The 25,218-nt window shown below is 42.0% G+C and overlaps 2 protein-coding genes across 2 annotated transcripts in view; one reads left to right on the top strand and one right to left on the bottom strand.

Annotated features, from left to right (window-relative positions):
• Positions 1-4,398, bottom strand: part of LOC109468515 (slit homolog 3 protein-like) — a 5,189-nt gene extending 791 nt beyond the window's left edge. The window contains exons 1-3 of the mRNA XM_019766759.1: positions 4,290-4,398; positions 3,955-4,151; positions 1,105-1,599 (exon numbers count right to left, since the gene is read on the bottom strand). Coding sequence (XP_019622318.1) covers positions 1,105-1,599; positions 3,955-4,151; positions 4,290-4,398 — 801 coding nt within the window. The remainder of the gene's footprint in view (positions 1-1,104; positions 1,600-3,954; positions 4,152-4,289) is intronic.
• Positions 4,399-16,872: 12,474 nt separating this feature from the next.
• The window catches only part of LOC109468912 (fibrillin-1-like), a 58,682-nt gene continuing 50,336 nt past the window's right edge, over positions 16,873-25,218 (top strand). Inside the window, exons 1-5 of the mRNA XM_019767293.1 lie at positions 16,873-17,058; positions 22,390-22,524; positions 23,010-23,168; positions 23,657-23,788; positions 24,604-24,732. Coding sequence (XP_019622852.1) covers positions 16,953-17,058; positions 22,390-22,524; positions 23,010-23,168; positions 23,657-23,788; positions 24,604-24,732 — 661 coding nt within the window. The 5' untranslated portion in view covers positions 16,873-16,952. The remainder of the gene's footprint in view (positions 17,059-22,389; positions 22,525-23,009; positions 23,169-23,656; positions 23,789-24,603; positions 24,733-25,218) is intronic.

Genomic DNA, 25,218 nt, shown 5'->3' with positions numbered 1-25,218 from the left:
AATTACATTTGCATGATATATATGCATTTCTAATGCCGTATAGGATATATATATATATATAGAGAGAGAGAGAGAGAGAGAAAAAGAGAGAGAGAGAGAGAATTTTGAGACAGATTAAATTCAGACCTACATTGTCTCTAAATTCTATTTAACAATATACGACATATTGTAAATATGTTAAAGTGGTATCTATAAAAAGTAGTTACAGCAATTACAATATGTTAAAACATAAGGGCAAATATTTACCATATATCCTTTACAGAAACGTCTCTCAATACAATTTATGAATCACAAAATGTTCGTTGAATACGTCAAATACATCACCATCAGTGCATAATAATAGGACAACGTGCTTGAAATCACACGTTGATATGTAAAGTTGTATCCGTCTTATTGTCCCAGCAAAATCACCGGGGTTGGCTAGTTTGTCCGGACGGGGATGGTCGCTTATAACGCCGAAGAATCTGTTCCTGAAGTCCCGGGGTAGATTGGGTACCTCCCGGTAGTTGGCAGCTGCAGTATGCCGGCACCACTGCTGATATGATACGGTGTGGTGGATGTGGGGAGTGTAACACAGTGCAGCCTTGCGTCGTAGGAAACTGCACCAGTGTCACATTCGTGAGAAATTCGAGACTGGATTGTTTGGATCAGTCTTATGGCCAGAACGTAGACAAAGGGAAGCGCCATCAAACTAGCCGAGAGGGAGGTTAGAACGTGTAAGATAATGTTGCTGACTCTTCTTTTCTTTCTCTCAGACAAGCTACCAGACTGGAAAGTAGTATTTTGGGCTACAGAGTTTTCTGTTTCAGAAGGTGGTACGTTCTTGGTGCTACTTTGAGCTCGAAGAAACGGAGGGGTGGCTTCGTACGAATTTTTCCACTCGTGAGTGGTAGAAGCAGAAGCAGTTGTACTCGTGACATATTTTGCTGTGGATGTCGTTTTTGTGGTCGTTGTTTCTTCCTTGCACGTTGACTGAGTCAGGGCTACGCGTGTTAGAGGGATGCCCTCCTTATCACATGCAAGACTGTTCTGGCGAAACCGATATATGAGAAAACAGGTATCACACTGAGAGCAGTAAGACGAAAACGCACTTGAACTACGTACATGTCCTTGTAAACATTTTAGTTTTTCCATCAGCCACAACATCGCACAATCACAACGAAAAGGGTTGTGGTTGAGATTAACCTGCTTGATGAAGGGAAGTCCCAACTGTCTTTCAGAGACTGACGTGATCATGTTGCTCGATAAATCTACGAACTGTAGTTTTGTGAGATTTTTGATAACCTCACTCAAATCTACATGAGAGATTCTGTTGAAGGATAAGTAAAGGAAGGCTAAAGACGGCATATTTCTTAATGACATCCACGAGACAGTTTCAATGTTGTTAAACTTTAAATCTAAATGCTGCAAGTTGGGAAGATGTGGAATATAAGTGAGGTTAGCAAAATCGTTGAACAGGGCATGGAGGTGGAACACGTTTGCCGGTATCTCTGACTCGAGAGGGAGGGTTTTTAACTTCAGTCGCACGAACGCGCAAGAGACTACCTGCTTCCTGTTTCCGATGGACTCGGTAACTTCACAGCCGTTGTTTGTTATTCCCTCACAAGGCATCAGGCAGAATAATAAGACAAGGAAAACGGCTAAACGTCTGTCCTTCCGTCTTGCTTTACCACAAAATCCGCAACGTTTAAGAAGCATAATGTCTAGAGCATGGATGGCAAGATTCTCAGTTTCTTTTTTTACAAACATCAGACGACTTTAAAGTACAGACCTGTCGTATTTCTGGTTCTTCTGCGCTTTTCGGTTCCAATCCTTCGCAGAATGGTGTCAGGTGTCCTTCGCTAGGCGTCTTCTTGATTCAGTTGGTATTTAGTCAGTGGAAAGCCTAAACATCAACTTTGTTACCAGTTCAAAAAGAAAATATTCTTGATACAAAGAGTGGCTCTCTTCACAACGTGCGATGTCGTGGACTGAATTAAGATACGAGTGGCGCCCTACATTTCTTGTTGGTTGATTTCTTGCTTTCTTTCTTATGAATATTATAATATACATGTCCTAAATAAAATTGGTCTAGTTAAAACACTACGCGGCAGCGCGTGTCTTGTGAAATAACAAACAGGTTTACGCCTACATTTGTTATTTGGGTAATTTCCTGCTTTCTTTCCTATGAATATTACAATATTTCTGGGAAACAACTTGCCCTAAATAAATTTGTTCTAGTTAAAACGCGCGTGAGCCTTGTGAAACGAGGACAGGGAGGATACACAATAACGTGACTTGATGTAAAACTAGGACACATCTTTGTGTAGACTAATTTCCAGTTCTACCATTTCGTGTTGTCTCCACACATTGAAAAAAGAAAACGTGTGAAAAGTGCCTTTTCCAAGTTACACAGCAGTGGGGCATGACAGGGATTTGAACCCAGAACCTTCTGATTCTAAGTCGACAACCCTATGTTAAGACTGATTCCCACCTTGTCATGTTCTCTTTACACATTGAAGAAAATATACGAAAGGTGCATTTTCCCAATTGCTCAGTAGTGGAGTTAGACATGGATTTAAATCCAGAATCTTCAGATTCACCATAACCACAAAAACACCATATTTTTGGCTTTCAACGCACTTCTTCATAATCGTGTATTCTAGCATAATCATGTTCAGACATAGCGTCTTCTTGAGTTTCATTATCAATAAAAACTCCGCCACGTTTGGTACAACCCATTGTTATTGGTAGTTCTGGCAAGGGTCGTGTACAGAACTTTTTCCCAGTCTTCTCTCCCACAACCGAGGGCGAAGTTGGCTTTCTGTCGCAAGTCATTGTTGTAGGTAAGTCTGGTAAAGGTCGCGACTGAATCGTGCTATTGGGTCCACTCATTATTCGAGTAATACCCGAGGATGTAGTCGGCATCCTGTCGTGTTGGGTTGTTTTTAATCGTGTTACACCGAAACAATGTCCGAAATTAGTGCTATTTTGAGCAGCTGATGTAAGTACCTCTGACAATGCAGCATCATTGGTACCAAGCATTGTCACCGAGGTACTAATAGTACCACGGCGTGCACCAATAGGTGGTACCACGTTGGCCATGGAACTTACTGTCTGAGGTACATTTTGTACTCGTGCATTCCCAGTTCTTTTGTACGCAACGTTATGAATGGGTGGTATGACTTGAGCGAGGCAGATATCTGTAGAGTTCAACTGTGGTATCAACTGCCCTGTATGACAGTTTCTGGGGTCAGCAGCAGCGTTTTGGAACGGATAACAAATTGGTTGCATCATGATGTTGTTTCTGGCTGTATTATCTTCGGATTTCCAGGATCGAATCGACAATCTCATCTTAACTAACAAACCTACGGTGAAGAAAAACCCTAAAAGACTCACTAAAGCGATGACTACAATGTGCACTATCCCTATCTTTTCTACTGGCTGGGATTGGGTGGGCTCTTTTGATGTAGCAAAACCCACGACAGGCGATGTAGCTTGTAGGGACCTGTTTCTTGTCAAAAACCTAGTCTGATAACTCACACGCTCTGGTGTGTACGTACGTATGGATAAGGGGGTTCCAGTTTTATTTTTACCAAAAGGTGGTGCACTAATAGTTTGGGAAAACTGAGTGGCCAATACTCCGCGATCATGATGTTCTTTCGTAGAAGATGCATCTGTTGTAGTTGATACGGAAGTCCTTTGGTTTTCACATGCTGTTATAGAGATGTTGGCACTCGCCAAAGGCAGCCCTTCCATGTGTTTTGGAGTGCTGCAGAGAAGACCTTTTTGGCTAGGCAGCGAGGCGAAAAGGCCGGGTCCACATTTGGAAAAGAAACCTGACTGCGACTCGATACTTTGTTGCACACATTTCATCTTGTCAATCAACCACTTCAATCTACAGTCACAATCAAGAGGGTTGTAGTGGATACGCACTATTCGTACAGAGGGAAGTCCCAGCTCCTCCGCACTTACAGATTTGATTCTGTTGCTTGAAAAATCGACCGCCCCTAAATTTGGAAGGTACTTTATAACGACGCCGAGATTAACGTGCGAGATTTTATTGTGAGCCATTTGCAGATATTCTATCGCTGGCAAATTGCGAAGTTGAAGCCAGTCAACAATTTCGATATCGTCCCATCTTAGATTCAGTGACGTCAGATTCTTAAGTTCTGGAATGAAGGTTAGTTTTCTTAATCTGCTGTAGGAAACGTGTAGATACGTTGTTCCCGATGGCAAGCCTTGAGGGAGGGTATTGTCTCTGTTACGGAAACATGTAATCATCAACCCTGGATTTAACAATTCCTCACGTCTGGCAGGAGGTAGTTTCATACACCCTTGTGGCAAGGCACAGTCTACAATACAGGCAGACATCCAAGTCAGGACAACCGAGGCGACGAACGCACTCTGCGTATTCATCTGTGTTGTATGGGGCATTGTTTACGTACTACTAGAGTCACCACAGTCGTGTAGGAGCAACCTATGTTGGCATGAATTGTTCGGTGGTTGTTTTTCTATGGCTACAGAGCACAACAGACAGGCTGTGATTCGTGGTTACATTAGATAGCTTTAGTCGATGTTCAGAGTTAGATGTTCAGGGATTAGGTGTAACAAGTCGTTGGGTGTAATATAGCCAACTGCTGCCGCACCGCGTGCCTGTGAAGCTGGTGTGTTACGCCGAATGGCAGTTATACCGGCTGTACAGATATAGATACACCAGTGCAATACGCTGAAGGGCGGTTATACCGGCCATACAGATACAGAAGCTGGTGTGTTACGCCGATGGGCGGTTATACCGGCTATACAGATACAGAAGCTGGTGTGTTTTTCCGAATGGCGGTTATACCGGCTATACTGATACAGATACCATACTGTATGTCTGTCACTGTGGTCGCGATTCCAATGTAGAACAATTGAAGTTAGAGCAAAAATGTCGATGAAAGAGACCGACATTCACACCTGTCTGCTTCTCTCTATGACGTCAGCAGCCTTGCGTAGCCTTCACCCTCGATGATCTTTTCGTCGCCTCTGCCCGCACAAAATCATGGTAACAGTCAGCTCAATCAAAACAGGCACTCGAATGAAAGCTCATCTGTGTTGGTAGAATTGTAACAGTGGGGGGGGGGGCTATAGGCGCTACCAACAGATCCGACAAACGGGTCTAGACCTTTTAGCGGAGAGATTAGAGCGTCTGGTTATGAAGCTCTGGTGCCCGGGAGGTCGTGAGTTCGAACCCCGGCCCGGGACCAGAAGGGTTTTTACTGGTGGTTCCTCCTGTTTCTTACAGAATCCATAGTTATAAAGTTCAAGATTGTTCCAACACAAGGAAAGAACTCACCATAATTTTTCGGCTGATCCCGCCAACCTTTGTCAGATGAATGCACTCGCTGATCACTCTCCGGAAGTCGGAAGCGTGATGACGTCAGGACGAAGACGGAACCTACCACCATCACGGTTCAGAGAGGGGTGATGGGCCCTGATGTAAACTACCTCCTTCACACCCCTCAAAAAAGTGGTCCTGCTCCGAATCTACGTTTGACGAAAATTCATCTCCTTGTGTTGGAGCCCTTGGTCCTTGTGTTGGAGCAAGCTTGGACTTTATAACTATAAATCAGCTACTACTATGTCAGCGTTCAGGCCTAAAATATCAGCATTATAACCGTTCGTATTGTATGTTGTTGTCACGTTACCACGGCTATCCCTTAAAAATAGCATCCAACTAGTTGGGCAGTCCTGGCTGTATGGCCGTATATCCCTTTATACAGCCTAATCAAGCACTATGGCGTACCTCTGACCTCACAACTGGACTGTGAATATGCATAATGGTCGGTTCCGGGTAGTCCATGTATATTCAGGACTGTGCCTGGGGCAAATCTAGTAGTCCTTGGACATGCGGAGACTATTCAGAATCGTGCCTGGGGCAAATTTAGTAGTTCTTGGACACGCGGAGACTATCCAGAATAGTGCTTGGGGCAAATTTAGTAGTTCTTGTATACGCGGAGACTATTCAGAATCGTGCCTGGAGCAAATCTAGTAGTTCTTGGACATGCGGAGAATATCCAGAACCGTGCCTGGGGCAAATCTACTTTCTTGTATACGCGGAAACTATCCAGAATCGTGTCTGATCCTAACCCTAACCCATACAGGCATAAGGGACTAGATAGGCACGGTTCTTGGTACGATAGCTCCAACCCCATTCAAGTGTCATCAACATTAGTTCTGTAACACATGACGGTCAAGAATCAAGCCACAACATTTGCCCAGTGTATAAACGCATGGTTTATATATACCCATCGATCAACACATCCCATACAATGCAGGTTTGAAACAAATAAGACCCATGTACACCTTCTTGAGATTCATTCCAACTTATTACACATACACATATTTTGTACAGCACAGTTCGTTTTAAACACGGTGTTCTAAAAGGGGTCTTGGATATGACGGACTTGTGAAGTTACATGTATGACAACTATGTTGGAAAAGAAATCTAGTACAGGGTTGATATCAACTGGTTAACGGTGAAATCAAACCTTTAAAAACTTGTGTAATGTATGAAAACAAAGGCCAAGGCTTTAGACTACCTCATGCATTTTTCATAACGTAAAACGTACAGAGGGAGCAGTGGAAGATGAAATGCATTTTATCTGTCAGTGTCCTCATTACGATTTTGAAAGAAAAAAGTTATTCAAAGATGTCGCCAATATTTCCCCAAGTTTTTCATATCTCAACCAACAACAAAAGACTATATTATTGCTAAAGTCCACCAACCCATTTATTTTTCAAAGAGTCGGACAATTCATCTCCCACTGCCTCCTGAGAAGAAGTCAAACCCCCTAATAGCATGACAAGAATAGTTGAATAAGATAGAATAGATTAGAATAGCAGTTACATTGTTCCTATTACCTGTTCACATATTGCATATTTACTTTTTTATCCTGTATGTATACCAACGTTATTAGATTTAAGTAGAGATAGTAGGTTCGATAAGTATATCGTACACGTAGAAGTTCCTGTCAGCAAATAGTCTTATACATGTATCACCACATTTTCTTGTCAATGTATGCAATTAGCCCTCGGGCAGGAATTTGCAATAAACAACTTCTATAAAAAGGGCCAAGGCTTCAGACTACCTAACCTCGTTTCATACCCAAGGCCCGACGTGTACACGTGTGTCCTAGATACGTCGATGCGAAGGAAATTACTTTGTCTGGGTAAAGAAAAAAACTTTCGTAACACTAGTCCAACATTGATATGTGAGCTGATAGTTTCTACCTGCTGTTTTCGTGAACACAACACCGTCTCAAATTAAAACATTGACATTAATGTACCTTAAAATCAACACATACTTAACGGGTGACCATCTCGGGCAAACACATTTTTTCAACCAATCACATTTCGTGTGCAATGGTAAAGGGAAGAGAATTGCTATTGAAGTGATACCAGCTTAATACATACATTTACATATATGTTGATAATATCACAATTAGGTGCTTGCCATCTACTCATCTAACATATATATTTGACACATAGCAAATAAGATGTTGCATAAATCATCAATAAACTCAGAACAGAATACAATCGACCACTTTATCTTTACAAAGTTACATAGTTGATAATCATGAAATAAAAACTAGTTCTGTTCTCAAACAAGGTTGCCAACTATACTTCAATAGTATTGATATTCAAGTAGACTTTTAAAAAATTGAATTCGTTTTCAGAGAACCTCCTCATAGACGTTGTTCATTTCCTCACTGTTACGTTGTCCATCAAAGCATCAGAGTTTTGTGCTCTACTATACGCTGAGTTCTCTGTTGGTAAACTTTGTCCACAAGGAAATGCCTGCAAGGATGTTATGCCCAGACTGTTTCCGACTTTACAGCTGCCTTGTAGGACCAGGAATGGGGCATGATCATCGTTGACTGGCACTGACACTGATCATTGTGCTCCGCCATAAGAAGAGTTCTCTATGTGTGAACTTGTTGCATAAGGAAATGTCTGTAAAGATGCTATGCCCAGACGGTGTCCGACTTTAGGGTTGTTTTGAACCGAAATGACACTGGATGAAGCCGAATTGTTGTTGTCCAGCACTGTTACTGAGCCTTGTGCTCCGCAATAAGAAAAGTTCTGTATCGGTGAACTTTTTGCACAAGGAAATGCTTGCAAAGATCTTATGCCCAGACGGTTTCCGACTTTAGGGTTGTTTTGAACCGATAGGACACTGGTTGAAGCAGAATTATTGTTGACTTTAGGGTTGTTTTGAAGAACTGGGGATGGGGCATAATCATTGTTGACCATTACTTTCCCTGAGCCTTGTGTTCCACCAAAAGAAGAGTTCTCTATCTGTGAACTTTTTGCACAAGGAAACGCCTGTAAAGAAGCTATGCCCAGACGGTTTCCGACTTTAGGGCTGTTTTGAACCGAAATGACACTGGATGAAGCCGAATTGTTGTTGTCCAGCACTGTTACTGAGCCTTGTGCTCCGCAATAAGAAAAGTTCTGTATCGGTGAGCTTTTTGCACAAGGAAACGTCTGTAAAGATGCTATGCCCAGACGGTTTCCATCTTTAGAGCTGCCTTGAATCAGTTGAAGGACCGAGGATGGAGCAGAATCACTGTTGCCTGGTACTGTCCCCGAGTCTTGTGTTCCGCCAAAGAGAGCGTTTTCTATTGGTGGGATTATTTGAGTCAGAGATTCAGGTTGCAGTGAGGCTACATTGGGGTTCACGTTAACATTATAAGCGCTGTTTTCAATGGGTGGAATTACATGGGCGAGACCCGGGAAGTAGGTACTGTTTGGCACGTGAATGGCAGCTCTGTTGTGATACAGCATTGTGTTGTTTTGGGCAGCAGCTACATTGTCATCTGAAATCCTGGACTTAATGATCTTGGCTGTCACTACGGAGATGAAACTCAGCCCCAGAAAACTGACAAACGAGATGAAGATAATCTGTAAAATGCCGCTCTTCTCTGATTGTGAGATCTTTGTTGTTTTTGTCGTAGGACCAAATTCGGTAAAACGATCATCAGCTGCTGTAGTGTCGTGAGTTTGTTTTGCAACTAGGTCAGTTTGAGTTGACGCCTCATTGTGACCCTCAACACTCCCTGAAGAAGCGCGAAACGAGTAGACAAACGTGTATGTTTGTGTCCTGCAGACATTTGTGCCATGTGTATCATCTTCAGACAGATCTAGAGTTCCGCCATCCAGAACATGATCTACAGTAGTGGGGGCCCAACATTGTTGTGTTTCGCAGGGTTCCGAGTTTGTAACAGCGCTTGCCAATGACTTTCCCTCCAAGTATTTTGGACTAGCACATTGCAGAAAGTTGTACTCAGGATCGAGATCAAGAAAGCAGGCCTCACACTCAAGGCAACAGGCCAAAAACCACCCGTGGCATTTTTCCAAACACCTGATCTTGTTGATCAACCACAGCAAGTCAATACCGCAGTGCAAAGGGTTGTTACCGATACGTGTGATTCTTACGAACGGTAGCCCCAACTCCTTTTCAGACACAGTTGCAAGTTTGTTGTTCGTTAGATCTACTGTCTTCAGATGAGGTAGATCACCTATAACCACATCTAGTCTCACGCTTGTCAGTTTGTTATGAGACAAGTGTAGATACTGCAATGCTGGGAAAACTCGGAGTTCGATCCAGGTAATTGACTCAATGTTGTTGTATCTCAGGCTGAGGGAGACTAGTGTTTTTAAGGGTGGAAATTTTGTCAGGTTTCTCATGGTATTGAAAGAGACATGCAGCTTGGTTGTATTTGCCGGAAGGCCTTGTGGCAGCGCAGTAAACCGGCCTCGTAGGCAGCTGATCAATCCGGATTGACCCACGAGTGCACAGCCTCTAGGTAGGGAATAGGCAACCGTGCAGGCAACCAGTCGACATAGAAAAAGCTGAACAATTATCTGACAATATGTATTCATTTTTGTAATCGAAAGATCAACCTACCAGTGTAACAGTACAAAGTTGATGGAAGTCCTGCAGGAGTAAGAAATTGGTCTCCAGACTTCTTGTTCTTCTTGGAAATCATGAATACTGTCTCGTCTCCTCTACAGAAAAAAACAGAAACTCTTCTCATGTAGCAATGATAGCTACTGATAAAAGTCCTGCAGGAGTAAGCAATTGGTCTCCAGACTTCTTGTTCTTCTTGGAAAAAATCAATGCTGTCGCGTCTCCTCGATAGAAAAAAACAGAACCTCTGCTCACGTAGCAATGATAAGTACTGGGAACTGGTCAGGGCTGACAGAACCTGGAGGTTAACTGTCTGCGCCACGTGTTTTCAAATATTTATAGTTCAATGGCCTTGCATAAGACGGTTTTTACATAAGACGCTATATAACACATAGGAAATATATAGTTTTTCCAACAGTGAAACAGACTGAGTTTCAACAAATCTGCAACCCTTATAGTTCGGCATTTTTCAGCCAAAAAATGCTATGTCTGACAACTATTGTTGACTATTATACAGCTGCTATACCTACATGCAAAATGACGTAGAGAGGTCAATGACCGGAAGGTCAAAAGAGGCAGTACCCAGACTTCGGAATCTTTAATTAAAACTTGCCGAAGGGAATCACAACTCCAGACTGCTTAGGCGAAAGTTCTAACCAAAATGTCGAATTTCCAACATGCCGAAAACACCTAATCTCCAAGCAGATTCTCTGTGGCGAGGGAAAGTATATATTCATCGCCTGTATTAACCATTGACCACCTCGGGCTTGGGCGGCGTATTGCTCCCTGGCTATTTTGATACATGTACTGTATTGCAGCCACCAATTTGATACTGTATTGCCAACTTGATACTGTCCTACAATTTGATACTGTCTTGCCAATTTGATACTGTATTGCAGTCACCAATTTGATACTTGCATTGCTCCATGTCGGCTTGTAGATAGAATACATAAGAAATCATGCCTAGTGGCCATTGAAATACATGAAGATAACTATAACGGTTCATTGACTGCGAGTACAGTACACTAGAGACATTATCCAATTAATTTTTGGAAACTTTCATTCAAACTTGACCCGGAAGACGAATGAAAAGAATACACTGTAAACACACCTCTCATATTCACATTACATTTTAAGTATGATTTTTATTGCCTGAACTTTCAACACAACATACAATGAAATCGCACCGGAGATGCTGACATTAAAAAAGCGTGCGGCCACTAAGTTGAATGACCGCAAAAATGAAAGGCCCTGAATAGAAATGCCTAGGTGTGTTGTTTATATTTTACGTTGTCTACATTTCTAGAACGATTGAATATTAACACTTTATGTAAGGTCCTACATATGGAAGAAATACACACAAAAACAATGCATTAACCACCATAAGAACTTAACGACAATGATGTCTTTGTCAGTATAATCTAATGCTTTGACCTAGATATATGTACTTTCTTACATTATTCCGCCATGTATTAGTAATATTTTTAAGGTTTTTAATTGCTTTGTTTCTACTCACCACTGATTCACGGCTATCAATATTCACAGCACTTTACGTTCTACGTAGTACATAGATCCAGTAAACATGTCTTAAGAGCTAAGTGTTTTTATTTGAGACACGTTGGTAGAGTCTTGTACTTGTGCCGCCTTCGCATCGCTGCGTCTACCGTATGTAATGTTTGCTATGGGCGGAATGATTTGGCCTAAGTTGGCTGATGCTGTCGTTGATAGTGCACTTGCGATTGTGTTACTATGGTAAGCAGTGTTCTGAATGGGTGGCAGTATTTGAGACAGAAGAGTGTCGGTAGCAATTGGCTGTTCTGGTGCTCCCATATCGCAATTTCTGTGGTAAGCAGTGTTCTGAATCGGCGGCATTATTTGAGACAGGCGTACGTCGGTAGCAATTGGCTGTTGGAGTGGTGCATCGCAGTTTCTGCGGTAAACAGTGTTCTGAATGGGTGGCCTGATGTTTTGCATCGGTATAGTATTTTGGGCAGCATTGTCATTCTCAGGCCTACCAGATCTGATCACTAAAACAATTTTTCTTAAGATGTGAAAGCTAAAGATAAAAGCTAAGAAACTGCTTGTAGTGATGATTGTGATGTGCAGAGCTTTAATACCAAGGCTTCCGTTTTTCATCTGAAAAGTAACGGTTGATGTGCTTGTTGTATTAGTCGGAGAAAAGGACACCTCAGTTTGGGTTGTTGACAGATTTGTATTATTCACACTAACTGGAGGCAATGTGACAGTTTTGCTATTCTGACGAAGAGAACTAGAAAACGAACGGGTTGTTTTTGTCGTTTCAAAATTTGCAGCTGTTACAATTGAACTTTTTGTTTCACATGTCATCTGAGATTGAACATTTTTCAAAGGAAGTCCTCGTAGGCTTCTTGGGCTGTCACACACGAGGTTAGCTGTGGTGGGACTAAACTTGGTGGCAAAGAGGCAGACCTCGCACTCAAGACAACAAGCCAAAAATGACCCCTCACATTCACGAAGGCACCTGACAGCCTCAAATAACCACACCAAGGCGCAATCACACCTGTACGGGTTGTTGTTAAGGTTTACCTGGTTCAGAAATGGGAGTCCTAACTCTTTTTTAGAGAATGAAGTTAGCCTGTTATTCGATAGGTCTACAAATTTAAGTTTTGTGAGATAGCGCATAACTTGTCCCAGGTTCACGTGTGAAATTCTGTTATACCTCAGGTCGAGAGTTTCCAGTCCCGGGAGATTTTGGAGAGAGAACCAAGACACGGTCTCAACGTAACTTGAAAAGATCTTCAGTGAACGGAGTTGACTTAAAGACGTAATATTGATACTAAGATGTCTTATATTGTTGAAAGAGACATCCAAGCGAGTAACGTCGGCTGGTAAGCCTGAAGGTAGTTCTTGTAATCCAAGATGTCTATACGAGCAAACCGTAAACACTTCAACTGATGTCCTGCATTTGTTTTGAAGGTCTCCGAAACAAGGTTTCCCTAAAATCAGAACTATGAGGAAAACAAAGTACCGGCCTGTGTTTTCTGTTTGCTTCTGGGAATGAAGGCGCTTGAGATGCATGGTATGGCCAATGTCGTGACCTAAAAAGAATATGGATAAAAAAGGTATAAATTTCTCTTTCATTTAAAAGAAATGGGACTCTGTAAAAGACGGTGGAAGGAGAGGAGAGGGCTCAGTGAAGGTTAGCATCCCTTTACCCTTACGGTACCAGAAAAGACAATGGGATTAGTTTATGTAACAGACAGTCGAAGTTAAGGATGGGGGTGGGCTCTGGCTTCCATTATCTCGACCGAGATACTATGGATTGCAAACTCGCTGCCCCCACAGTCCCACAAAGGTTTGAGGCTACCTTTCTGTACTGGCCAACATCTAAAGTATAAATTACTGTTTGCTCAACACTAATAGTTATGGTACAACTAGGTCCATTACAGTATAGATGTAAAATCGCCAGGATTTTCAGCATGATCAACGGGATAAAAACTTACCTTACTTGGTTTTAAAGGCAACAACGAACGGTTTCAGACAGTCTTGTCAACGTATAGTTCAACCTACGAATATTCGGTACTGCAAAGATGTAAAATCATGCATTTTTGTTAACTTTCTAGTCTAATTAACGAGCAAAAATACTTACTATGGCAACAAACAGGTTGGGATACTCTGGTTGAATATGATGGTAAACTGGTACCGATGCAGTAGTGAAAAATGAAAGAATATAGTCTGGTAACTGGTATTTATTAGTCTAAGAACAGGTGGTGTTGATTAATGTATGCGTGGTGCACATGTAACGCCCACGTTATGTTAACGCCTACGTCTCTGAGTTGTAATTGTTTTAAAAGTTAATAATTTTTTTCTACGAAATAAAAAAATAATAAATAGGTCAGCCCAGTGAATTGATAGAACCAGACGTGATATAAAGTAGAAGCCTGGTGATTCACTTCTGCGAATTGACGAAATATTCATGAAAAGAAACAGGTTAAAAAAGTGATATCACAATATTTTGTGCTTGACTATCGGGCACCTTGCATGAAAACTACTACAAAAGGGCCTTAAATAAAAGAAAAACAGTCATCTGAAGGGCAATTTTGCTTCATATTTTTTAAAACTATTTTTGATTCAGTGGTTGCAATAGAATAGGTAGTCACCAGACAATAGCACACAAACATTCTTTGCATGTGTGGTGCCACCGATGTAACTAGTTCATCATTGTAATTTTGATAGGTGTGTACCACTTTTAACCCGGCATACTGGCAATGATGATAACTGTTAGAGCTGATTTGTGCAAAGGTTGCAATTTTCTTTGTCAAATAGGGTCACAGAGGCTTCCAAAATCCAAGTGGCAGCATTTCTGATGTATCTGTATCTGTATCTGTATCTGTATAGCCGGTATAACCGCCTTTCGGCGTAACACACCAGCTTCGCAGGCACGCGGCGCGGCGGCAGCTGGCTATATTACACCGATCGACTTGTTACACCTAACCCTTGAACTTCTAGCTCTAGACATTGTTTAAAGCTATCTATTGACAGTGCCCCTACTGTACTTGGTGACAGTGAGTTCCACTCTGCGATAGTTCTAGGAAAGAATGAATTCTTGAACACCTCAATCCTTGGTTGATAACTCTGGTACTTGAATGCGTGGCTATTTCTTGTTCTCTTCTGAGCTGGTATTAGGTACTTAGTAGTTGGGACATCCACCAGTTTATTAGTCATTTTGTACATCATGCATAGTCTAGACATCTTTCTTCTGTCTTCAAGTGAGGTCCACTGTAGGTTTCTTTTCATTTCCGTGACACTAGCACCTCTTACATAGTTGTTCATACAGAATCTTGCAGCTTGATTCTGTACCCTTTCCAATTTGTCTTTGTCTTTCTTTGTATATGGATCCCATACTGTCGCAGCGTATTCTAGGTTTGGTCTTACAAGTGACGTGTATGCAAGTGATTTTACTCTCGTTGGACATGCCCACAGATTACGTTTAATCACTCCCAATGTCTGTTTTGCCTTAGTTGTGATATTATTAACATGTGCACCCCCACTTCAGTCCGCTTGTCAGCGTGACGCCCAGATACGGATGGATTTTTGTGGTTGCTAATGCCTGACCACAAAACTGGTAGCTAGTTGCATGTGGTGTTCGTTTGTTTGTTATGTGCATAATGTAGCATTTTTCGGGATTAAACTGCATGAGCCATTTGCTTTGCCATTCTTCCAGGGTGTTCAGGTCTTTTTGGAGAAGTTGTGAGTCGGTCTGTGTAGAAAGCTCTACATACAATAGACAGTCATCGGCAAATAACCTCACATTTGAGTCAAGCTGATCTGGTAGGTCATTTATATACAAGAGGAAGAGCAATGGCCCCAGGACGGTTCCTTGAGGGACCCCAGACGCTACTTTAACTGGAGCCGACGCCTTCCCTTCAACCACTACTGTTTGCTCCCTGTTGGTCAGGAAAGCCTTTAACCAATTCAGCGTAGGGCCTTGGATTCCATAATACTCCAGTTTTGAGATGAGCCTGCCATGGGGGACTTTATCAAAGGCTTTAGTGAAATCAAGTATTGCTAAATCTACCTGCCGTTTACTGTTTAGTGCGCCAGCTATGTCATGGACTGTTAGTATAAGCTGTGTTTCTGTGGATCGTTTGGCTCTGAATCCATGCTGGTAATCCGTTAATATACTGTAACTTTCTAGGTGCTTCATGATTTGGCTATGGATGATATGTTCAAGTAGTTTGCAGGATATGCAGGTCAGTGAAACAGGTCTGTAGTTGCTGGGGACCGCTCTATCTCCTTTTTTAAAGATGGCGCATATATTTGCATCCCTCCAATCTTTAGGGATTTCTGCAGTGTTTAGCGAGTGTTGGAAAATATTGGTTAGAACAGGCGCGATTTCACTAGCTGTCAACTTGAGGAACCACGGTGGTATTTGGTCTGGTCCGGATGCTTTAGAGGGATTGAGACCTTGAAGCATTTTTTCGACACCATCAGTAGAAACTACTATATGTTCCATTGGAGGAGTACAGGGCTGACCTAGAGATGGCATATCTGTGGTGTCTTCCTCTGTGAAAACACTTTTGAACTGTGAACTGAGTACTTCTGCTTTTTTCCCGCTGTCACTGATGATGGTATTTCCCACCTTTAGGGGTGCTACTCCGACAAGGTCTTTCCTCAGTCCTTTTATGTACGACCAGAATGTTTTGGGTTTGTCAACAATAGCTTCTCCCAGTATGTCTGCCACGTATTTAGAGTGTGCTTGTCTTATGCTTTTCTGAACTCCCTTCTTAACTCTCTTATATTTGTTCCAGTCTTCCTCTTGGCCTGTTTTCTTAGCTTTGTTATAGAGCCGCTGCTTCTTACGACAGTGCCTCCTTAGGTTTCTGTTGAACCAAGGCAAGTTGTATCTGCTTGATGTTATCTTACTAGGGATGTTTGTACCATAGTACAATAAAAGCAAACCAAACATTGGTGACATTTCAAAAAGGCTTATCTGGTCTATTAAGATGTATTTTTTAGGTCTATTCTGATCCCTTTTCTGGTTTCTTTTGATGTCTTTTGCTCTCAGGAAGATTCAAACCACTTCATTCCTAACCTGTATTTACAGTATACAATCTCACTAGTCTCCTTCATGACTTCCTAAAGGGGATTAGAATTATATGATAGAATCCCCCCAAATAGGGTCCAACTGGCCAGGGAATGGATCCACCAGTGTGTATTGGCAAACGAACGCTTTGTAACTGTGGCGAAACTCTCCTGGCCCTATTTGTCTAAATTTTACTGTTTTTAAAAACTTTAAAATTTAGACAAACAGGGAGCATAGTTTGCCTTGTTGGCCGCTAGGAGAGCGATTTAGCCAGCTACCTTGTTTCCACCTGCTTTCATGTTGTAATCTACCAGATCGACCGGTTCCTGTCTCATTATAATCACAATGCCTCTCGCCTGTAGCACCAGAGTTAGTCGGTAAGGCCTCCCTAAGCTTTAACTGCTGGACACGCCTGAGTAGGTTCGGGCATACGCCACCTTGCCGACCAACATGTCGGCTAGGGAGAAGAGTCTTCTCTTGTTGATGACAGTTTTGTGTGTCCTGGGAGGCGTTTTCGGTAGACACGAACCGCATGCGGGACTAGGACTTCTTGGAGGTGAGTAAAGAGACAGTTTGGCTGGTAGAAATGGCACGGCGAACGCTTTAAAGCCAGATTTCTTGCCATGTGTTAAGGTGAGACGCCGAGAATTTCAAAAGTAGGACAAACAGATTCTGTAAGCTCAGATCTTTTGTCAGACATGCTAAAGAAATCCCACTGGGAATACTATCACTTCATTATGACTGGTCTGATGTTTTCTTGATCAATCGATAATCATTCACATGCTAGTCCGACTTAGACAGGGTTATACCCGTGTAAAAGTAAGTTTAGTTTTGGTGCATCAAAAAAGTTTGAGTGTAATTTCGAGCGTTTCAACAGATCAAGGACGTGCTACTTGTAGAACGTCCTTGAATAGATTGTGCTACCATGTGCAGTTCGACTAACACATACATATATATATATATATGTATACATATACATATATACAAAGGGGGAGGGAGAGAGAGAGAGAAACACAGAGATGCAGATGTATACATGTAGATACTATGAGATAGATAGAAAGGTATAGAATGATATACCTACATGTAGGCACAGGCATATAAGATATTTGCATCTGTATCTACCTGTATGTATCTATATCTATCTTTATTTAGTCCTTGAATCGTTGTTCGTTCAAATGTTGACCATTTGATGATGTGAAAAACACCTTACCTTGCGATAGGTCAGTAAATGTTGCTCCCCAAACACTCTTCTCCTTCCCCATTCGTGGCTAGGAGATGGCTGTTTTATACAATAGACCTTTCTTTGCAACATCTGGTGCAAGAGTGTTAGTATTGTTCAGTGAAATCTCCTTTAACGCTAGCTAAACACTACTGCTTTCGCACTGGGGTTTTTAGTCTGAAGAGATTTTGGAGAAAACATCTGGGCTTCTGACTCATGAAATGTTCCATGCCTCATAAACAAAACCCTTTTTTACCATGTCTTCCTTTTTGCCTTACAAGAAAAAATACTTTGTGATCTTTACTGCCTACACTAATGACATCTTCATGTATTATTCAAACCAAAATTCTAACGTTCGTCCCTGGATGAAAACGTTGAAAAGTGATAGACTCCGTAGCAGGCTTATAGAACTGTGGGTTTGGTGGTCTTCGGCTGTTTTTTTTTAATTTTTTTTATTCCAACATGTAATCACCAGACGTGGTGACGACACACTCAAGTTTTTTCAACTTATATTAATGCCGCCACCAACACAGGGGACAAATACATGACAGGACAATACTCATTTACACCTGAGCTGAGTGAGGAAAGTCGTGTAAAGTGCCTTTCCCAAGGGCACAAGATCGGTGGCATGTCAGGACTCGAACCCGGGACTCTAAGTTCCGAGTCGCGCACTCTGCCGCTACGCCACACGACCCCACATTCGGCTCTTTTCGGATTAGCCCAGTTCTAAAACGGGGGTAATTCAACCAGGCCGGCTATGTTGTCTATATGCAATCGGAAAATAGCATATAAAAGCTCACAAAGACCCTGAAGACCGCCAAACCCCCAGTTTTTAGCATGCTATGGAGGCTAGAAAAGTGAATTGCCGCCGCAGCCACGTTTTGTTGTGTCGCGGTTGCCATGCCATGGGAAACCAACCTGTCGAGTCACATTCTCCCCCGGCACCCACGATGACGTCATGGTCTGTTGCCATGGCAACACGGGAATGGTGGTCGTCGAGGCAGACAATTTTCCTTTCCTCATTAGCATCCAAGGGTCGGAAAACAAATTATTTGTTTTAGACATTGTTTATTATGCAGTGCATTTTACAAAGGATAGATCACAGTTTTTTTAGAAGGGGTAATCAAGTGGAGAAAAAAGAACGAAAAAGAACACCCAACATGGCAACACGGGGAAGGTTGTCGTCGAGGCAGACAAATTTCCTTTCCTCATTAGCATCTGAGGGTCGAGAAACAAATCAAATGTTTTTAATATGTATTTGTGATGCAGTATATGTTACCTCTACAGTAGTATAATAAGGCATTGAAAAGGGGTAATCATGTGGGAGAAATCATGTAATTTGCACCCAACAACGAACCACCTGTTACAAACAAAGCGACGAGTAAACGTAAGCCATTTCCTCTGCCCAAGGGTTGCAACTCAATGAAATGTATGATCCGTCGTTAGGTTTTACTATTGTTTATTCACTACCTGTTGCTAAGTTTACATAACATGTCAAGTACCTACGCTATTGGAATAGTAAAACATATGTAGGAAAGAACGGTTATTTGCACCTTACACTGTTTCAATCATACCGACCAGTGAAAAGGCTTTAATTGCACCAGACAATTTTCCTCTTCTTGTTTTATTCATTAGAATCCCAAGGACTGCGACCCAAATCAAAATGTTTGTTGTCGTGTTCTTTTTTCTTCTACTCTTGTGTGTCGTGGCATAGTGCTTGATCCAAAAGCTCGAGGGTTCGAATCCAAGCCCGGACTTTGATGTGTTGATCCCGAAATTGCACCCTACTGTCAGGGCTACTGTTATTTTGACATTATGGGATAAAACTCCAGATCTTAACATAAGAACATGATTTGTTACAGACAGTAATTCTGGCCACGTTGACAGATGAAAAAAATTGGCTCTATCTAATGATACCGTGTCCTTTGGCTTTGGTTCACTCTTCACAGGCCGATATTGCGATGCTAACACATACAGAAGCGTGTTTGTACAAAAAGTCGGTGTAATTCTGAGAGAAGTGGGCGTTGATTTAAGCTCTAGTTAACCTTAAAATGCAGGAGGATTCACACAGTTAACATGATGGGTTTAACTTTGTTTTCAAACAGTACAACAAGAAATGGATACATGAAGCATACGTCATTGAATGTTGTGTTACCCTAGATACAAACATTATGCAGGCACGACAATTATGTATGAACAACGCGGGTCTGGATACATTACAACAGACTTGACACAAAAAAAACATATCTTTGTACGTAAACCCTTAGGGAATCTGTAACACATCTTTGTGCAATTATGGAATTGTGAATAACAATGACATGGTTTTACATCGCAGATTAGGCCATATTTTGTGTTATGTATATGTCGGGGTTCCAATTGATGTCTCAAAAGAATCCTTGTCTTACCAACACAATGAGACTGATACATGTTTAAGGCTCGAACGATGTGGTTGCAGGGCAACGTTTTGAATACATATAAACATTGCGTCGCCTCTTTTAGCAGGAACAAAGAAATAAGATTAATAGATCGAGTTCTTTAGCCGGTAAATGATAGATAATTGTGGTGGCCAACAATTGCCTAGGGACATATCACCTAGCCAGGGGGTAGGCGGGTTGTGTGGCGGAAGTTTTAAAATCAAAAGATTTTACACACTAAAACTTGCCTTGCTTCGTGTGTGTGTGTGTGTGTGTGTGTGTGTGTGTGTGTGTGTGTGTGTGTGTGTGTGTGTGTGTAATAATTCATTGACAAATCGCGGACAGAATATTCCACTCATTGCGTCTTTTACACCTAGTTTAAACCGTTGTATATGTCTCTAGTTGAACACAGGTTCGGTGCATTTCAGAGTATGTCTGCATGTAACTTTTGGAGCAGGCAACCATTTTTTTGCTTTGCAAGACTTATTAGTACGAGCATACACCAAATGGTTTTATTAGTTTCCTCGAGAGATAGCTACTCCTACATAGAATTAGCATGTTTGAATATTTTAGCAAATGAACAGTACTATTAATAACAAAGTCTGCCCCCCCTTCAGATTGTGACCCGGTGACCTATGACTTATGTCAAGAGGTCATGTCCAACACCACCGACATGTGGGGCATGCTGGGTAACTTCAGTGATGACGTCATGGACGGGAACGACACCTTTATAGACATGATGTCAGTCATTGAAAGGTAAGACGAGTTGGCTTACAAACACAAAACCTTTAAACAAGTATTTATGCTGAACTTCGCAGAAGGAAAACGCTTTGTCTTGCTCTTTTTCTTCTATTTTTCTCCTCGTCTTGTAAAACGTTGGGTCAATGACCAAGACAAGACATCTGTCACCATGGTAACTAGTGATCTTGCAGATACCTTGTGGTGTTGGGTAACATTATGTAGCAAGTTGCAGTGCAGACAGAGTTTGGGGGCTTGTCACAATATATACTGGTATATGAATGTGTTTGAGTAAGAATAAACAGCAGTAGTTTGTTAGGCTAGACCATGTGATTGTGAGGGCAAACATTATACATTTGCAAATGCTACATTTCTAGTTTATTATCTTTTCCTGGAAGTAAAAAGACATGTATTTCACTGGTAAAAATAATGACATATACATGTATTCCTACAATAAAGCTAATACCAAAATTACATAGTATTACATGCCAACACAACAAAACGAAACATTAGATTTATACAGTAAAGCTAATACGAGACCAAAATTACAAACATGTCCACATAGCAAAAAGAAACATTAGAACCGATATTTCTTTCAATATGGAAATTATTTGGATCATGTTCATGTACCTCCATCTTAGCGGTTGCCATGACAACGCATCTCTGCTCGTCTGCGCCGCCTGCCTGGACCGGCCGCTCTGTCAGAGCCTGTGTGATGACGTCATGGAGCAATGTGACGACATCCTGGAGATGTTTGACGTCACCAGGCAGTGCGAGGGTTTGCCGAATGAGTTGGATCCCGTCATGCAATGCATCTCACGTATGTTAATCAAGAAATGTCTTTACCATATATTGAATGGAATTGTATTTATTTATCTATTTACTTATTTCAACTTTATTACAACAAATGTGTAAAAGGATAGGGGTAACAGGAACATACTCCTTTTTAATACACCCACCAAAATAAACTAATAAGGATTACATAAATAATAATCAAAATAAACAAAGTATATTGAATTGTTTATTGAGCTTCTAATTATGCTTATGGATTACGTCTAATATGGTACAGCCATGTAAAGGCCCCTGACGGGGTTCTGAATTGCACCGTCATTTACAGTCTATTACGCTTCCGGAAATATGCTTCCAAAAAGAGTATTATTTGTAACACTGGGACACTCTTCAGGTACACGTAACTTCCTATGTGACTAAATAGACAGTACTACTCATTTCCGCAAGCCTTCAATAAGGATGCAGTTCACAACACAACCTTAGCTATAAGCTGATATGCCAGGAAAAAAAACAGTTACTCATTGACAAGCCACATGGATATGATTTTGTAAACGGTCAGACGTTTCAGGTAGCTTCCACTGCCTTACACAGTGACACTGGTGAGATCTAAAGATCAACATCTTCATTATGTAGAGACAAGTTTTGGTAGTCCAAAAGGAAGCAGAGTTAGACAAGGGTAAGACAAGGTTGATGAAAATGAGTATCTAACTTTTTATCTCCCCTTAAGGCGGTGTGTGTCCCGAGGGAGAGATGGAGTGCTGGAGCCCCGGGTTTAACGGGACGGAGCCGCACTGCGTGAACGCCAGTCTGGCCTGCGACGGTGACTGGGACTGTCCGTTTGGGGAAGACGAGGATCACTGTGGTACGCGTTGTGGTATAGTGCATGAATGGGGAAAGGAGAAAATGTTCATACATTAATACACAGTGTAGTGTGTAGAAGAGAATGTAACGGCATTAACACACGCACACACTTGAACACACACACGGGCACACACACACGGGCACACACACATACACACATTCCAACACATGCACACACAAACACACCGTTATACAGATACGGATGCAGATAGATACAATACCGTAAGAGACAGAAATAGAGATGAAGGAACCTAGCTTATTTTAAAGGGTCTGTGTATTTGGTAGTAATCCTAATTGTTACTTAACTTATGGCAATATAACTACTGGGGAGTAGAGAACTAGATTGTAAAAAAGATCGAAAGGAGAGAAAGTGTAGAAAGGGGAATTATAAGAACAAATAAAGTTGAAGCAATGGGTTTATAATTCATAGTATTACATATTTATGAGTGTTTTGATCTTCAACACGTGCTTATATCTTGTTCTCAGAGGGCCGCTGCACGTCCTGGCAGTTCCAGTGCGACCAGGACTTTCCTGGTTCCGGAGAATCCGGATCCGGAAACAACTCGAGTCCGGAATGTCTCCACCCGTGGCAGGTGTGTGACGGAGTCCGGGACTGTTCCTCCGGTGAAGACGAGAGGGATTGTGGTAAGATACGTGATCATTACGTCCATGAAGATTATGCATCTACATAATAAGATACACCAAAAACAGTTGCTCAAGCAACTGGATATGATTTTGGAAACTGTCAGATGTTTCTGGCGTAGTTTTTGGTTTACGAATCAGCTGATTTTGAAATCTCTTCAATCTGTCACTGCAGTTATTCTCTTTCCATCACCAGGACTTCTGCAGTGTTCTAGCTACATGTAGAAGTCCTGATGGTGGAAGGAAGATGCCGGTGTACTCTTGTTTTACATGACTGGACGTTGTTGTCAGTGATCAGGCCTACCACCTTGTCTGGAAAACTATTCCAGATGTGTACTGCAGTACGTATGAACGTTCTGCCGGTGGAGTGAGTTCTAGAGACCGGCACAGTGAGGGCTTGCATTTCCTGTGGAGAGACTGCTGCGGGTTGTGCGTCTGCTTGAATATTATATGCATTAACTTGATTGTGTTTTTTACCTCTGTGTGTCCAGGTGCCACGTGTTCGCCCGGGGAGAAGGAATGTTGGAGTCCGGGTGGGAACGCGTCCTGTGTGGACTCCGGGCTGGTCTGTGACGGCGTCCGGGACTGCTTTCTGGGGGAGGATGAGGACGACTGCCACAACGGTGTGTACTTTTCATTTCAGCTTTCCTACCTAAGTTTAAATGTCTAACAGTCACGATGACGATAAGGTATAATAGCTGGGGCAGAATTAATTATCTGGTACATAGGGTGGATTGGAGACAATTGTGACACTGGCGAACCTCTTAAGTTTTTCCTCTTTTGCATGTCTAACAAGTCCAATTTGCATGTACATGTATAAGAAGTAGAGTTATCTACTAGTACATTGGGGTGGGTTGGGGACAATGGTGATGATGGTACGTCCCTTCTCTCCATTTTTACCACCAAAGTTTATTGCACAATTTTTGGAACAGATGCAATGTAAGTCAAGTATTTTATGATACTGATAACTGTCTGAGCATGGCTCTGGATAAAGCACGGTTCTGTATCTGTATCTGTATAGCCGGTATACTAGTAACCGCCTTTCGGCGTATCACACCAGCTTCGCAGGCACGCGGCTATATTACACCGATCGACTTGTTACACCTACCCCTTGAACTTCTAGCTCTAGACATTGTTTAAAGCTATCTATTGACAATGCCCCCACTGTACTTAGTGACAGTGAGTTCCACTCTGCAATAGTTCTAGGAAAGAATGAATTCTTGAAAACCTCAATCCTTGGTTGATAACTCTGGTACTTGAAGGCATGGCTATTTCTTGTTCTCTTCTGGGCTGGTATTAGGTACTTAGTAGTTGGGACATCCACCTGTTTATTAGTCATTTTGTACATCGTGCATAGTCTGGTCATCTTTCTTCTGGGACATCTTTCTTCTGGATACAACAACGACTTTGAACTTCCATTTTTCGTCTTTTACCGTAGGTACACATAACTGCACGGAGGGAGAGGTTGAGTGTTTCAGCTGGGCAGGAAACATGACCTGTGTGGACCCCGGTCTGAGGTGCGATGGGAACTGGGACTGCCCCTTCGGAGAGGACGAGGACTCTTGCGGTACGCTCAACACATTGTATAAATATATATTACAGTTTAGCTCTGTATTTTCTTTGTCTTTGATTTATTCCCTCTGCTCGGGATTCCTTAGTGATCTGGTCAGACTGCTTCTCTGGGGGCTGGCCTGTGTGTTGTAAGTTGGCCCTGAGAACAGTCCATACTAAAATAAACGTTGAAGTGATTCGAGAAGTTACTCTCCAAACCTTCGCCTTATTTCTGACGTGTGTTTAGGTGTTTTATCGAGCATTGCTTTTTTCCTGGTATCTTTTCTTACGCTAGCCAAATGGGTGGCAGATGGTAACTGCCTGGCAAATGGATGCTGCCTGGTAAATGTATGATTACTTAGCCTGGTTACCAAACCTATTATTGCTCCTGAGTCCTACATCCTCTCCTTAGCCTGGTTACCAAACCTATTATAGCTCCCGAGTCCTACATCCTCTCCTTAGCCTGGTTACCAAACCTATTATAGCTCCCGAGTCCTACATC

The sequence above is a fragment of the Branchiostoma belcheri genome, unplaced genomic scaffold (assembly GCF_001625305.1).
Source record: "Branchiostoma belcheri isolate BF01 breed outbred unplaced genomic scaffold, Haploidv18h27 scaffold2, whole genome shotgun sequence".
NCBI classification, from domain to species: Eukaryota; Metazoa; Chordata; class Leptocardii; order Amphioxiformes; family Branchiostomatidae; genus Branchiostoma; species Branchiostoma belcheri.
Note: the sequence above shows the minus strand (reverse complement) of the source record. Positions and strands in the feature narration are given on the sequence as shown.